At 40.2% G+C, this 12,029-nt stretch overlaps 1 protein-coding gene across 4 annotated transcripts in view; it reads right to left on the reverse strand.

The window, feature by feature from the left end:
- Positions 1-273: 273 nt before the first annotated feature.
- LOC136443962 (protein amalgam-like) overlaps positions 274-12,029 on the reverse strand; it is a 45,870-nt gene continuing 34,114 nt past the window's right edge. For all 4 annotated transcript variants that reach the window (XM_066441346.1, XM_066441344.1, XM_066441343.1 and 1 more), the window contains exons 2-8: positions 7,533-7,889; positions 6,512-6,805; positions 5,801-6,079; positions 3,775-4,014; positions 1,880-1,945; positions 1,410-1,592; positions 274-1,042 (exon numbers count right to left, since the gene is read on the reverse strand). In XM_066441346.1, the coding sequence (XP_066297443.1) occupies positions 969-1,042; positions 1,410-1,592; positions 1,880-1,945; positions 3,775-4,014; positions 5,801-6,079; positions 6,512-6,805; positions 7,533-7,889 (1,493 nt within the window). In that variant the 3' untranslated portion in view covers positions 274-968. The remainder of the gene's footprint in view (positions 1,043-1,409; positions 1,593-1,879; positions 1,946-3,774; positions 4,015-5,800; positions 6,080-6,511; positions 6,806-7,532; positions 7,890-12,029) is intronic.

Genomic DNA, 12,029 nt, shown 5'->3' on the forward strand with positions numbered 1-12,029 from the left:
TTAAAATGCAGACTTCAGATATGGTCAGAATTTGTACTGGAAAAGTGAGAGCGTAAGGAACTAGATATAAACTTGGATTTAATATAAGAGCTACAATACAATATGCAATTTCCCTTTGAGAGAAGACTTTATTGTTCTGAATTTTTTTTGGCGAATACGATTTGTGTATTAGGATAGCCGCTGGAAATACTTGTATGTACACATCTTAGAACTACAGGATCCCTACAGTTGGTTTGAAATTGATGGGCATCAATTGACGACACAAAAGACACATTTACATTTCTATAAATCCTTGGTCTTTATTTTGTGCACTCGTAACACCACAATCATTTCACGGTATTCCAGTTAGTTTACGCCTCGAGCTGAGATAAGTAAGACTTCTGAGAAAAGGCGAAAGGGCCATCATCTTATCACTGTTTGAATATATTAAGCTTTAAGTGTGAGATTATGAAGTTCATAATAGCCATAAGTACCAATGAAGGCACCTTTGTTTATATTCGGTTTTTGGAATGATAGATCTGCATTTACGACGAGCTACACGCTTTCGGAAGATGGTGATTTGTAAAGATCCTAAAAATTACATGGCACCATCATATTCTTTTTCATTTCTGACTTCGCTGGTCGAGGCCAGTCTAACTAAATATATTGCTTGTGACCTATGGGGATGGAACGTCCATTCCTGTGTCTTTCAGGTTAAGTCCTAGAAAACGATCTTTGACAAAAATAAGATCTGTAAAAATGAAGACGACCGTTCAGAATATTTCGTCAATGAAAGATAGACGTTAGACACAACGTTCAGAATATTCATCAAAACTCCGCCATAATCTCAGACATGCTTCGATGTATAAGATGCTTCGATGTGTATGGCAGACCATCAAAAACGAATGCAGTCTGTTGAAGCCCGCGGGACCTCTGCACTTGTCTCGTGGGAAGTTGTGCAAATTGTAGCATGAGCCTCCCGCAAAAAGCTATAGGTGGTCCTTTACTGATTTGCCATTGTCTTCTGAGATGCAATGTATGTAAAGTGATGTTGCCGGTGATACTGTGGTAAAACAATAGAGAAAAGGTGTTAGCTTATACATATACAAATCTAAGACAGTGCATATAAATGTATTATCTTTTTGAACATGACACTCAAGAGACTCAGAAAAACACGAGAAGATTGCAATATAACATTTGCGTCATCATGCATGCCTAAGAAGCCATCTACATCCGGGCTCTTCTACCATTACTCAACAAAGACGAGGGGTGCCATAGACTTTTTTGTAACATATGATTAACTGCTTAGCGAGACAAGTATTCTATCGGCATAATTGATAAAGACTGGAGCTGACCAATAAAATGAATTTTTTTTGTTGGCAATCTACAGTTTAACCTTGGTTAAAAATCATTAACATATATTTGCATACCCTCATTTATGGGGACGAATCGCACATAGTTTGAAGGGAACAGCCCCATCCGGCCTCTGAGATACCCCAGGCACCAGGTTCCTTCTTCTCCTTCCAAAATCTCGACAATGTCTCCGATTTCAAGCCTCAGCTCATTGTCCTCTCGTGGTTTGTAGTCGTAAAGAACCTTGGCACATCTCCTGTCTGTCGGTAGAGGCAGCAACTATAGTATTTTCCCACTACATTAAATCCAGCATATAACATTTAAACTTGAGCCATAAACGTTCCCAGTTCACTTAGGGAAAGGCAGGAATAGACCAAAACCTACACTAGGAAATTCAAATCCAAACATCAAATACATGCATTAGATTTTTTTCTACTTACTCTTCTGGCCCAAAGAAGGTCTAGCGTCTTTTGGGTCACTGGGTGGAAATGGAATTACCATGAGTCCTTTTATGACATAAACGTAAATAAAACATTTTTATTCTTACCAGTTCGTTTAGTTCCTCTTGTTGTTGCTATTTCTCTACTTGGCGATTGTATGTCATTTGGCATGTCTGTAAGAAAATTGCAATTGTAAATTGTTGGTGATGCTATTCAGCTGAACGCTTTAGATTTTTAATGCAGATAGCACCAGGCTTGATACACAGCAAATAAGACTAGGGCGTTCCAAGTCATTCCATTACAAGACACCTAACGACCAGACATTACTTTACGGGTGGAGCCATAAGCCATCCTTTACAAATACAATATCAATGGACCCGAACCGAACCGTACTTCCAATTCTCACAAAGTATCCCAGTAGCCCATTGCCAACTTATGCTAAGGTCATATTTCCTAACCGGGGCCCGGCCGGGCTGTTTGCCCAAACGAAAAATATGCATGTCAATAGATTTGCACAAGCTATGCTCTTAAATAGTTTTGGGTACGTTTTGTGTTTTTGTTGTCTTTTATATTATACTTTTCGTTCCCAAAGACTGTCCGGCCGGGCCCCGGATTGGAAATGTGACCCTAGCATTACATGATGCCACTCTGCAATATTCTAATAACATTAGACACTGACCAATACACACATAAACCGTAAACAATACCTCAATTTTCAAGGAGGTAATAACTATTATTTTGACATTGATAGATGACTCGGTGACCGAAGTGAAGAGACAGATGACTTCCAACACAACAGTTACCAAAAATAAACCTCCATGTCGACTTTAAAATCACAGTCAATGGTACTATGACTTACAGTTGGAGAGAATGGTGACTGCTGACTTAAAATCATTTTTAACGATTGTCCTAGTCAGATAAGGTGAACTGCTGAGGGTACGAGGTTGCTGAGAGTTCATTATATTGTGCGCTGTGCTTGTAACAGGGGGTAAATGTAGCAGAAGAGTCATTCGTCTCCGTCATGAAGATATATGCCTTTGTGGGGTAAATCAATAACTTGGACTAGTCACCAACTGGGCTGCATTTTTACTACGGCCCAGTGCTACCGCAGTACTATACTTCTGTTTAATGAATAACTGTGATTACTTAATGAATAACTGACTCCATGAAAAATGGACGTTATGTTTTGTCAGCGTCCGTCTGTTTGCTATTGCGTTTGTTAAAACCATAACTTGAGAAGGCCTGGGTGAAATATCTTAATTTTCGGTATGCGCGCGTGTATGTCTTCAATTATAGGACCTCGAAATGATAAGATTTTAAAACCCTTAGCTTGTTATGGTACTGCAGCGGAACTATCGGTTTTTATATCTCGAGCACTGCTGTTGCTACGATTTTTGAATATTTTGATTGAACTTGTAGATGCTGAATTTAATGTTCATATGTATCACCTTTTTTCATCAGTGCTGAAACCAGCTCGGGAATTGTTCGGCAAACCTTCCCGGTCTCAGCCCTGATCTTCTGAACGGAGATTTTGGCTTCTGGGGACGTCACTGGCAGTTGGTCAGAAATAATTAATGAGCTAGCCTTATTTGGCACAAATTGTCGTTGGTTGCTCATGAATAATTAAGTAATACTATGTAAGACGTAAGCTGATTGGCTGAAAGCTTACCAGCGTCCTTTTCGGCTTTGCTCAAAATGAGCTTTAGCAAACCCTCTGATTAGCTGAAAGCTATTTGGTGGTGACGTCGCCAGAACCGTGTTCAGGGGCCCGGAAGGGCAGGGTGGCTATGGGAGGTAATGAACATATCGGGTCTGCTGGGAGGATTACGTATATGAATCTCAGTGTTAGACTGTGTATATGCCCTTCTATCTGCTACGATTTTTTTTCACCCTATGATTTGAACTCGTTGTATTAAATGTGCCTTCATCGATGGAGTCTCTTGGCTGTAACTGTTAAACAATCTATATTTTTTTAATCAATCATTGTTGATGATGGACCTACCCGGTGTTTCTTTACACACGTTTGTTTTCTTCTCGTCTGCTTCACTTGGCGACGTCGTCCCCGCTAGACCGATGTTATAGAGAGATGAGAATTTCTTCCTTTCTTCTCCCTGTCTGCGGTGGCGCTTAACTAGAAACATCACCAGGGAAACACAGATGATCAACCAGAGAACCGCTGCAGATGATCCAATTACCGTAGCCACTGTGGAGAATGTGGCGGATGTCGTTCGTTTTTCCGGAACTGCAAATATTCACAAAGAATAGACGGTCACTATACACTGAGAATAAAACTGCAATTGCATCTATACCAATGGGTTACCGCCTTTTTATGTCAGTAGTTACAAATGTCCACCTTACACTTTTCGTCATTTTCCTTCACTGACGAAAAGTGCCACGTGGACACTTGAGACGTCTAGAAATAAAAGGCGGTAATCCAGTGGTATCGATTAAATTACAATGTTATTCTTCATTTCCTTGTCCCGGATGACTAATATTCACTGACAGTAACTATATTTCCGCGAATAGTTTCATCAGGTTGGCAAGTCACTATTCATTAAATAAAAAGACCCCTTGTACACAGACAAATGCTCTATACAACCGACGTTAAAGTAACAGGCTGCCCCCTTCCTAAAGGAAATTCTGACTGGTTCACTTTGTATTGCAGCTATAGGTGTCGCTGCTTACAGATGCGTTACCAAAAGTAAATGATTGGGTATCTGTCCATGCCAATGCTGATTATCGATAATCCTGTTAATTGATGTACTGCCACCGTCATTCGATTGCCCACTGGTACTCTTTAGATTTATTTAATACACTCGTAGATAACTTATCTACGCGTATTAAATTATCCAGATGATGTTTACTTTATGAATGCAAAGGCAATATTCAAATTAACCAATTAAAAATATTTAAGCCTTTATTTTTTTTTCTTCAAATATGCTTAACTGAAAGCCACATCATTAGTAGGCTGAAAATGCAATTGCTACAATACCCAATTGAAAAGCCACAGCCGTGTTTCCTGCTGTAATTTGTTTCTCTTACATACAAATCTTATCAAGAACTTCGCGGGTATTATCTAAATCGGATATGAATACGCCTTGCTGAGTATTATCCGGCTAAGCGGTGTAGAGATACATACCTAAAGGAATTATGGAGTATTACCGTGTTTTGCGTTGTGAGATAAGACCCCATTTGGTTAAGGATTAAGAGCGTTTATCTTTGTCCACTAAGCACAGGATGTAATTTTCATCCCGTAGTATAATGACTCACGTGCGCAATCTGGAGGCTTATAATTACCAATATTCGTGTGTTTTTGAGATATTATTCATAATCTCATGGTGAACATGAGCTAATATAAGAATAGCATGTTGCCGAATGTTCCTATTATGTTATTCTCAACTATCTATATTATGATATTGGTTAAGCATACTCTGGTATTGAACATTACCCTGCCTTTTTCATCTTAAATTAATTTCTAGGACATAAGAGAGAACTCGTACGGCTTAGGATGTAGAGCTTAGGGCCCGGTCAGACTTGTGCGTGTATTGAATTCAGTCCGTATAAGTTGCGTATTAGAATTTGTTTTGTTTATGTAAAATTTGGAAAAACAAGTTGTCTTCTGCTTTGACCCTTGTGCAGCCTGGTTATCGAACCGAAAAAAATGACTTCTTCGGCAAAAGATTTACCTGAAACGTAACAATGTGAGTTCGGAGCCCATGCGGACGTGAATATGAGAATACGAACAAGTGTGAAGGGGGCTTTGAGGGCGTATATATATGCACGTCCGCATGAGTTGAGCATTAACTTATTTGGGGGCTTAGGTAAAGTTCGCGGCATAAAAAGTCATTTCTTTGGTTCGATTATTAGGCTGCACAGCGGTGAGTTAAAGTAGATAGCAACTTCTTCCCCGCAAACTTTTCCTAAGGCAAAAAATGAAGAAAAAAAAACTGTTGATATGCCATTCATGCATGGGCAAATGATAAGTGTGAGGGGGGCCCTCATAAAAGGGTGAAGATGTTCGGTCTTACCTAAAACAACCAACTGTGTCGTCCGTCTCCCTATCTTCCCCACACCGTTGCTTGCACTACACGTATAGATTCCACTGTCGTTCACATTGACGTCATTCAGGACCAATGAGCTGGTGCGCACGTCACGTGACAGGGAGTAGACGTTTGAAGGGAGCAGCCGTCCTCCTCTTGACCACGTGATGTTTGGTGGCGGGTTTCCGTCGGCAACGCACTGGAACGTCACGTGATTCTCGACGCTGACCTCAGCCAAGTTTGAAATACTGATAATAGACGCTGGATCTAGAAATAGAATGGATACGGTCTCGAGCGAAGGATTAAATGTGGACAAGAAAAAGGAATAAGAAGCATTGTTTCAACTGCGCTTGCGAATGAAATGCACTGTGGGTAACATGTCGTCATCATCATCGGTCGACCCACAGCCGCGGGGGCACGGGGTAAGATGATGCACCACCGAGGACTGGGTAACATGGCATAGGTGAACGTTTGATTTTGATGGGATTTTTCATGCAGGCTATGACAAAACCAACCGCCCAGAAGAATCTAGTACAGGCTTTTCGGTAAGAAGAAAGCTAATGATTTTTTAACGACACATGCAAAACTATCCGAAGAATACGTATACTTTCAAGTTGAGATCGTACGACGATCGTACGACTATCGTGAGACGATTGTGACCGGGACTGAAGCGAAAAAAATTGTGAACCGAGTACTTACAAAGAACCTCCAGATGTATGCTGGCCAGAGCTGGTCGGGTCACGTGCTGCACAAGACAGGAATATAGCCCTGAATCTGCTCTTGTCACGTGACGTATAGTCAATGATGGCTTGTCTCTGTTTCCTCCTGAATACTTTCCCGATAACCCGCTTGTTTCAATTCGTCCGCCATCTTTCTCCCAATGAAGAGTTGATATTGTCGGTTTGGCTTTCCTCACCCTGCATGTTAATGTGACTGTTGTGCCGATGGTGGTGATGTAAGGATTGGACGGGCCCACTTCTAACTTTGGAGGCACTTGAGAATAAACAGAAACATACAAGTATTAAGAGAGTGCAGACTTGTGTTATCTCTTTATAACTAGACTAAAGATCAATGCGGCAACAAACTCTAGATGCTGTCGCTTCCTATACCACCTTTACGTATACAGAAACGATGATGTTTGAAGAGATATAGACAAAATGGCGTATTTATAATTTTGCAACATCCTATAACAAAAAAAAAAAAACTTCGATTAAACAGATTGTTTACCGTACGCACGCGGTCTGTGTAATCAACTTCAGGGAGGCTCTGGTAAGCCAGCCTGAGGCTTCCACTTTTGTGGGCGTGGCCTCTTGATAACTATCAGCCAATCATAGAATTGGAATCACCCGAAAGAAACATTCAGACGATTCTCTGATTGAATGACAGCTGGTAAGAAGCAACGCCCACCAAAGTGGACATCTCACCCCGGTTTAAAGAGCCTCTCCAGGATTAATTGTATAGGCCGCGTGCAAGACAACATATGAGAGCTCTATGTCTATGATCGAAGTGTCTGGCAACAGCTGATTCACAGCGGCGTTTCAACATTTGAAACTAAGAGAGTGGCTGCTGCCGAGGCAAAAGAAAATGGTCAGGAAAGCTCGCCAGCTAAAGGACTGACTGCACTAGTAAACTTCCCTATGGAGGTTGTCAACACATAGAAGAATGACGTAAATGTGTTTTATCTACTCGGTTCTGTGTTATGGTGTTGATTGCAACTTACCAAACAAATCCAAACGTATGAACTTTTCTTCATTCCCAAGTTGGTCTGTCATGATTGAGAGTGAGTAAGTCCCCTCATCCTCTACTCTTGTCGGGTCTATCCGCAAAGAAGCCATTCCGACAAGTTGGGCCCTTCCCTTGTAGTTTCCATACGCCTTCTTGATGTTTGCCAGAGGTACATAGGAGAACACAGTAGTTCTTTTATCTGATGACGTCTCGCTCTCCTGTACCTTGTACCACGTGACGGAGATGACGGCGTAATTTGTAGAGTAGGATGCCGCGAGTGTAACGGGATCTCCAAGTGTCGTTTGCACTCCTCTCGGTAGTGTAAACCCGATGCCTTCTTGTGACAGACAGCCTAGAAATGTTCCAGAAGAGACACAAAATGCGCCATGTTATATTATGTTGCTTGCGTTTGTAGCACACGGTTTGTTTCTGAATAGCTGGTATAGCCACCATTCAGTGTAACACACAAGCATCTGTATCTTTCTATATGTAGCCGCTTTGAAGCCGTTCAAAGCACGCAGCTGGTTATATTACACTGAACGACCTGCCAAATCTACCTTTAAAAAAATACGTCTAACTGCAAGCGTTGTTTAAAGATTCCTTAGTGAGGATGCTGTTATTGGTGAAACCGAGTTCTACTCTAGGATAAATCTAGGGAAAAACAAGTATTTGAAGACATCAATCTTGGAATATTCGTTTAATACAGACTCAAAGACGATCCGAACAAATTAAAATTTACTGGACCGTGGACCACTGCACCTTAACAATCTTTTGTGACCATTAAAACATAGTCAGAAAGGTTCGTTAAAATGCAGAGAAATTAAATATTCAAATTACAGAATATCAAAATTGAAAATCAAAGTCTATGATGCTAGAGTGAATTCAATAAATCACCAAAGTGAAGACAAAATATTGGTTTGCACGATCATGCAAAAGGCACATAGTAAAACACTAGAACAAAAACCATACACATTTTCCCCATGTACTTTTGACTGTATTACATATGCTTGCCTTTTCCTTGGTGGCCTTTGAGCTTATAGGCTACTGTTCGTTTTTATCATGACTGGACCTTGACCTCCCTGACGTTTCAATGATATGTTTGGACATTTGGGCGCCTCTGCAAATACAAGCTACCTCATGGTACGAGAAACAGGTCAAGGGGTCACTTATCGTATGGTTAAGTCAGCACGCAACTGCCTTTTAAGGGACGTCTAGTGAACGGGCCCGAGGGAGCCATTCCCTAGTAGATAAAACTCCAAAGAATACTTTAAATCATTAATTAGAATTTATGCCTTGAAATCATAGCGTTCATGCATGAACGTCTGTAAATCAACCATTTATGATGATCGATTGGCACTCAATTAACTTAAGCCATAAGTTATTCATGTCGGTGGGCTGTCAGGTATGTGTTAGATAGAACCGCAGAGTTTTGATGTTGGATTTACAATCGAAGGTTTGTACTCCTTCACATCGATACAGCCAGGTGTGGCTGAAAAGGGTATCTCACTGGGCGACGCCTGTGGCGACTGTTTGCGAAATACATTCGCAAATTGTCGCAAACAGTTGCCAATCGGCTGCAGTTTTTCGCAGTTCGGCACCAATTTGTTGTGAATTTTCTAACACTTCCAAAATAATCGCAATAGGCAAAATGCGAAGGGACGCAAACTAGTCGCCAACAGACAAATCACTTTTTGAAGAATCTTAGTTATTGTACTTTGATTATTAGTTCAGTGGTAACATTGCAATTTACAATATGGTTATCTTGATTCTGATGTGGGGCCAATATTGAGGACATGACATCCTGGGAGTGGCCATTTTGTTTGTTTAGGTCACGTATTTTACCCGTGCGTCGAAGGTCAGTGTGACCGCAAAGGGAAATTGGCAAAAAATCGCAAAGTTTTCGCAATAATTTGTCGCGAGCAACAGGCAGGGATATACCCACTGGATAGAACCGTTAGCTGCCACCAGGTGGAGCTTGTGCCCATCATTTCCAATGACAAGGTCTTGTCAGGGGTCGGGGCACAGTTGACTGACAAGGGTTCAGATTGACCGAGTAAGGTTCAGGATTCGTATGACCTTCAGCAAGGGCGCTAGCCTTAAAATGTCTTGGCTTCGGTCCATTTTGGCACTTCGGCACTGTTAGGCCGTTAAGTGCCTTTCAAATGCCTCCACCACTGACCCTGATACACCGATAATGGAGCTCACGGTACTCTGCCGCCGGTAAAGATTGAAACATGTTTCAAGAAATCACCCCGTACATAGGAAGTGCATTCCGTATCCAACACCAGCCCGCTTGGAACATTGAAATGAGCTGAATTTATGTCCATATTCGAACATTTGTTACATTATTATCTCCATGAGAAATGGATATAGTGTTTTGGGCTCGTCTATGTGTGTATTTGGTATGTGGTTAGGTGTTAGGAAGACCAATGTCATGGTAAATTTTGGGCCCCGGTGTGTGACCTTGATACTGCAGCAGACCTAACGTTGTTTGTACATTTCAGACTGTAAATGGTGTAGGTTCCGTCCTCCTAGCAGCTTGTTTTGGAACTGCAGGGCTTTTTTCTAGTAGATTTTGAAATCCATCACATCACAATGCAAAGATCATTTAAAGATCCCTCTTCTTTGAATTCATTGCATTTTGACTATATAGTAAATGCTTTTGCATCAGTATAAAGTTATATTCACCTTATTTTAAAGGTAAGCTAACAAAAGTTGATGCATTCGTTTATACTTTTTTTTCAACCTGGCTATAGCGTTTATTATACAATGAAATTGTATGTTTACAACATGAGGAGAGCCATGGGTGTTTTACTCAGATAAATTTATAGATTTCATTTTTCTGAGTTTACTTCATCACTTTGTACCTTTTGTCCTAATCTACGACTATTTCACAATTTCCTTCATCCCAAACCAGCGTCCCCTTACACAATTGAATCGATTTTATCATAAATGTCTTTTAGACTTTAATTCGTTACTTTTCTTAATATAAGTTTTCATGTAGCGGTCATTAAGGTGACTTTATACAGGATAAGGCATATTGAAATTCTGTCTCCTTATAGTTTATTATGGCTCAGTTGGTTATGTGGCATTCTGCAAGGGATCAAATAGCCTTATGAATAGGGTTACCTTATCTCGCAGGTCATTGGTAGTTGCTATTAAGAGTGAATAAATGTGATGGCCTGCACTTTAAGCCGGTATATATTGATTATAGGCTTACTAGTAATATAAACTATCTATTATAAATGAATGGCCCTTTTGATGGAATGCATTTCAGCACGGTCTCTTACATTTTGACAGTAATTCCGAGTGATGAATTCGATTGTGGCATTTGATTCTATATTGCTTTTAAGAACCGATCAAGTATCTATTGGTCTAAAACGGGCAAGATAGGCTTACTCGTTGATGTGAAAAATTAGACTTGAGAATGGGAAATGTGATGATTATGCACAGCCATATATAACGTGTTTTCTGGATATTTTGCCATTGATTTTTTTAACATCATAACTTTATAGCTACCAGAAAAAAGTAATTGTAAATTCTTTGCTGTGAAAAATTAGACTTGGGAATAAGAAAAGCGAGTATTGTACACAGCCATACATTACGTGTTTTCGGGAAAATTTGGTATTGATTCTTAAATATTATATAGCTGCAAGAAAAAGCGAAGAACATTGTCAAAGATCTACAATGGTGAAACCGCTCACTGAACAATGTCATTTAGTCAACTGGTGGCTAATCATTTGCACACCATATCAGTGTCAGTCATAATTTTGCATCGCACTTATAAGTTGAGAGCATTGAGTGAATGATCAGCTTTGACTCGGACCTGTTATCCAGCAAATGAAAATGGATTACCTCACCTTTCACCTTTACCACACTTAAATGCCTTAATGTCTTCTCCTTGTGCCTAACAAGGGGCCTAATGGATGAGTGTCGTTAGGGTAAATGAGGCGTAACTAATGATTAATCCGTATCATGAACACCGAAATGATCGCACTACCTTTTGACATGCTCGTACCTATAACTCGGCCAATGAGGCTGCTTCGATTTATTTGGGCGTTGGGCCCTTTGGGACTATTCCTTCCAAGTAAAGTCAGCATCACCATTTAGATCACGAGTTTTCCTAACAGCCATCTAATTGGCACATGACTGGACAGCGGCCTAATACCCCATGTGGGATTTCCTGTCGATCTGTGTCCCAATTCTGGAATAGTTTGCATGTGAAATATTAACATAAAGAAAGTCTGAAGACGCAAGATCGCCTGCCCTCATGTTATCCGTTTTAAAAGTTTTGTAGGATTGATAAACTTTGCAAGAGTAGAACTAGTTCGACATGGAAAATGCTAATCAAGTTATCAGGTGAACTAGTGCTGGATATATGAAACCTTAGAAGCTTTTATATATATATATATATATATATATATATATATATATATATATATATATATATATATATATATATATATATGTATATATATATAAACCATATAGG

The sequence above is a fragment of the Branchiostoma lanceolatum genome, chromosome 10 (genome assembly GCF_035083965.1).
Source record: "Branchiostoma lanceolatum isolate klBraLanc5 chromosome 10, klBraLanc5.hap2, whole genome shotgun sequence".
Taxonomy (NCBI): Eukaryota; Metazoa; Chordata; class Leptocardii; order Amphioxiformes; family Branchiostomatidae; genus Branchiostoma; species Branchiostoma lanceolatum.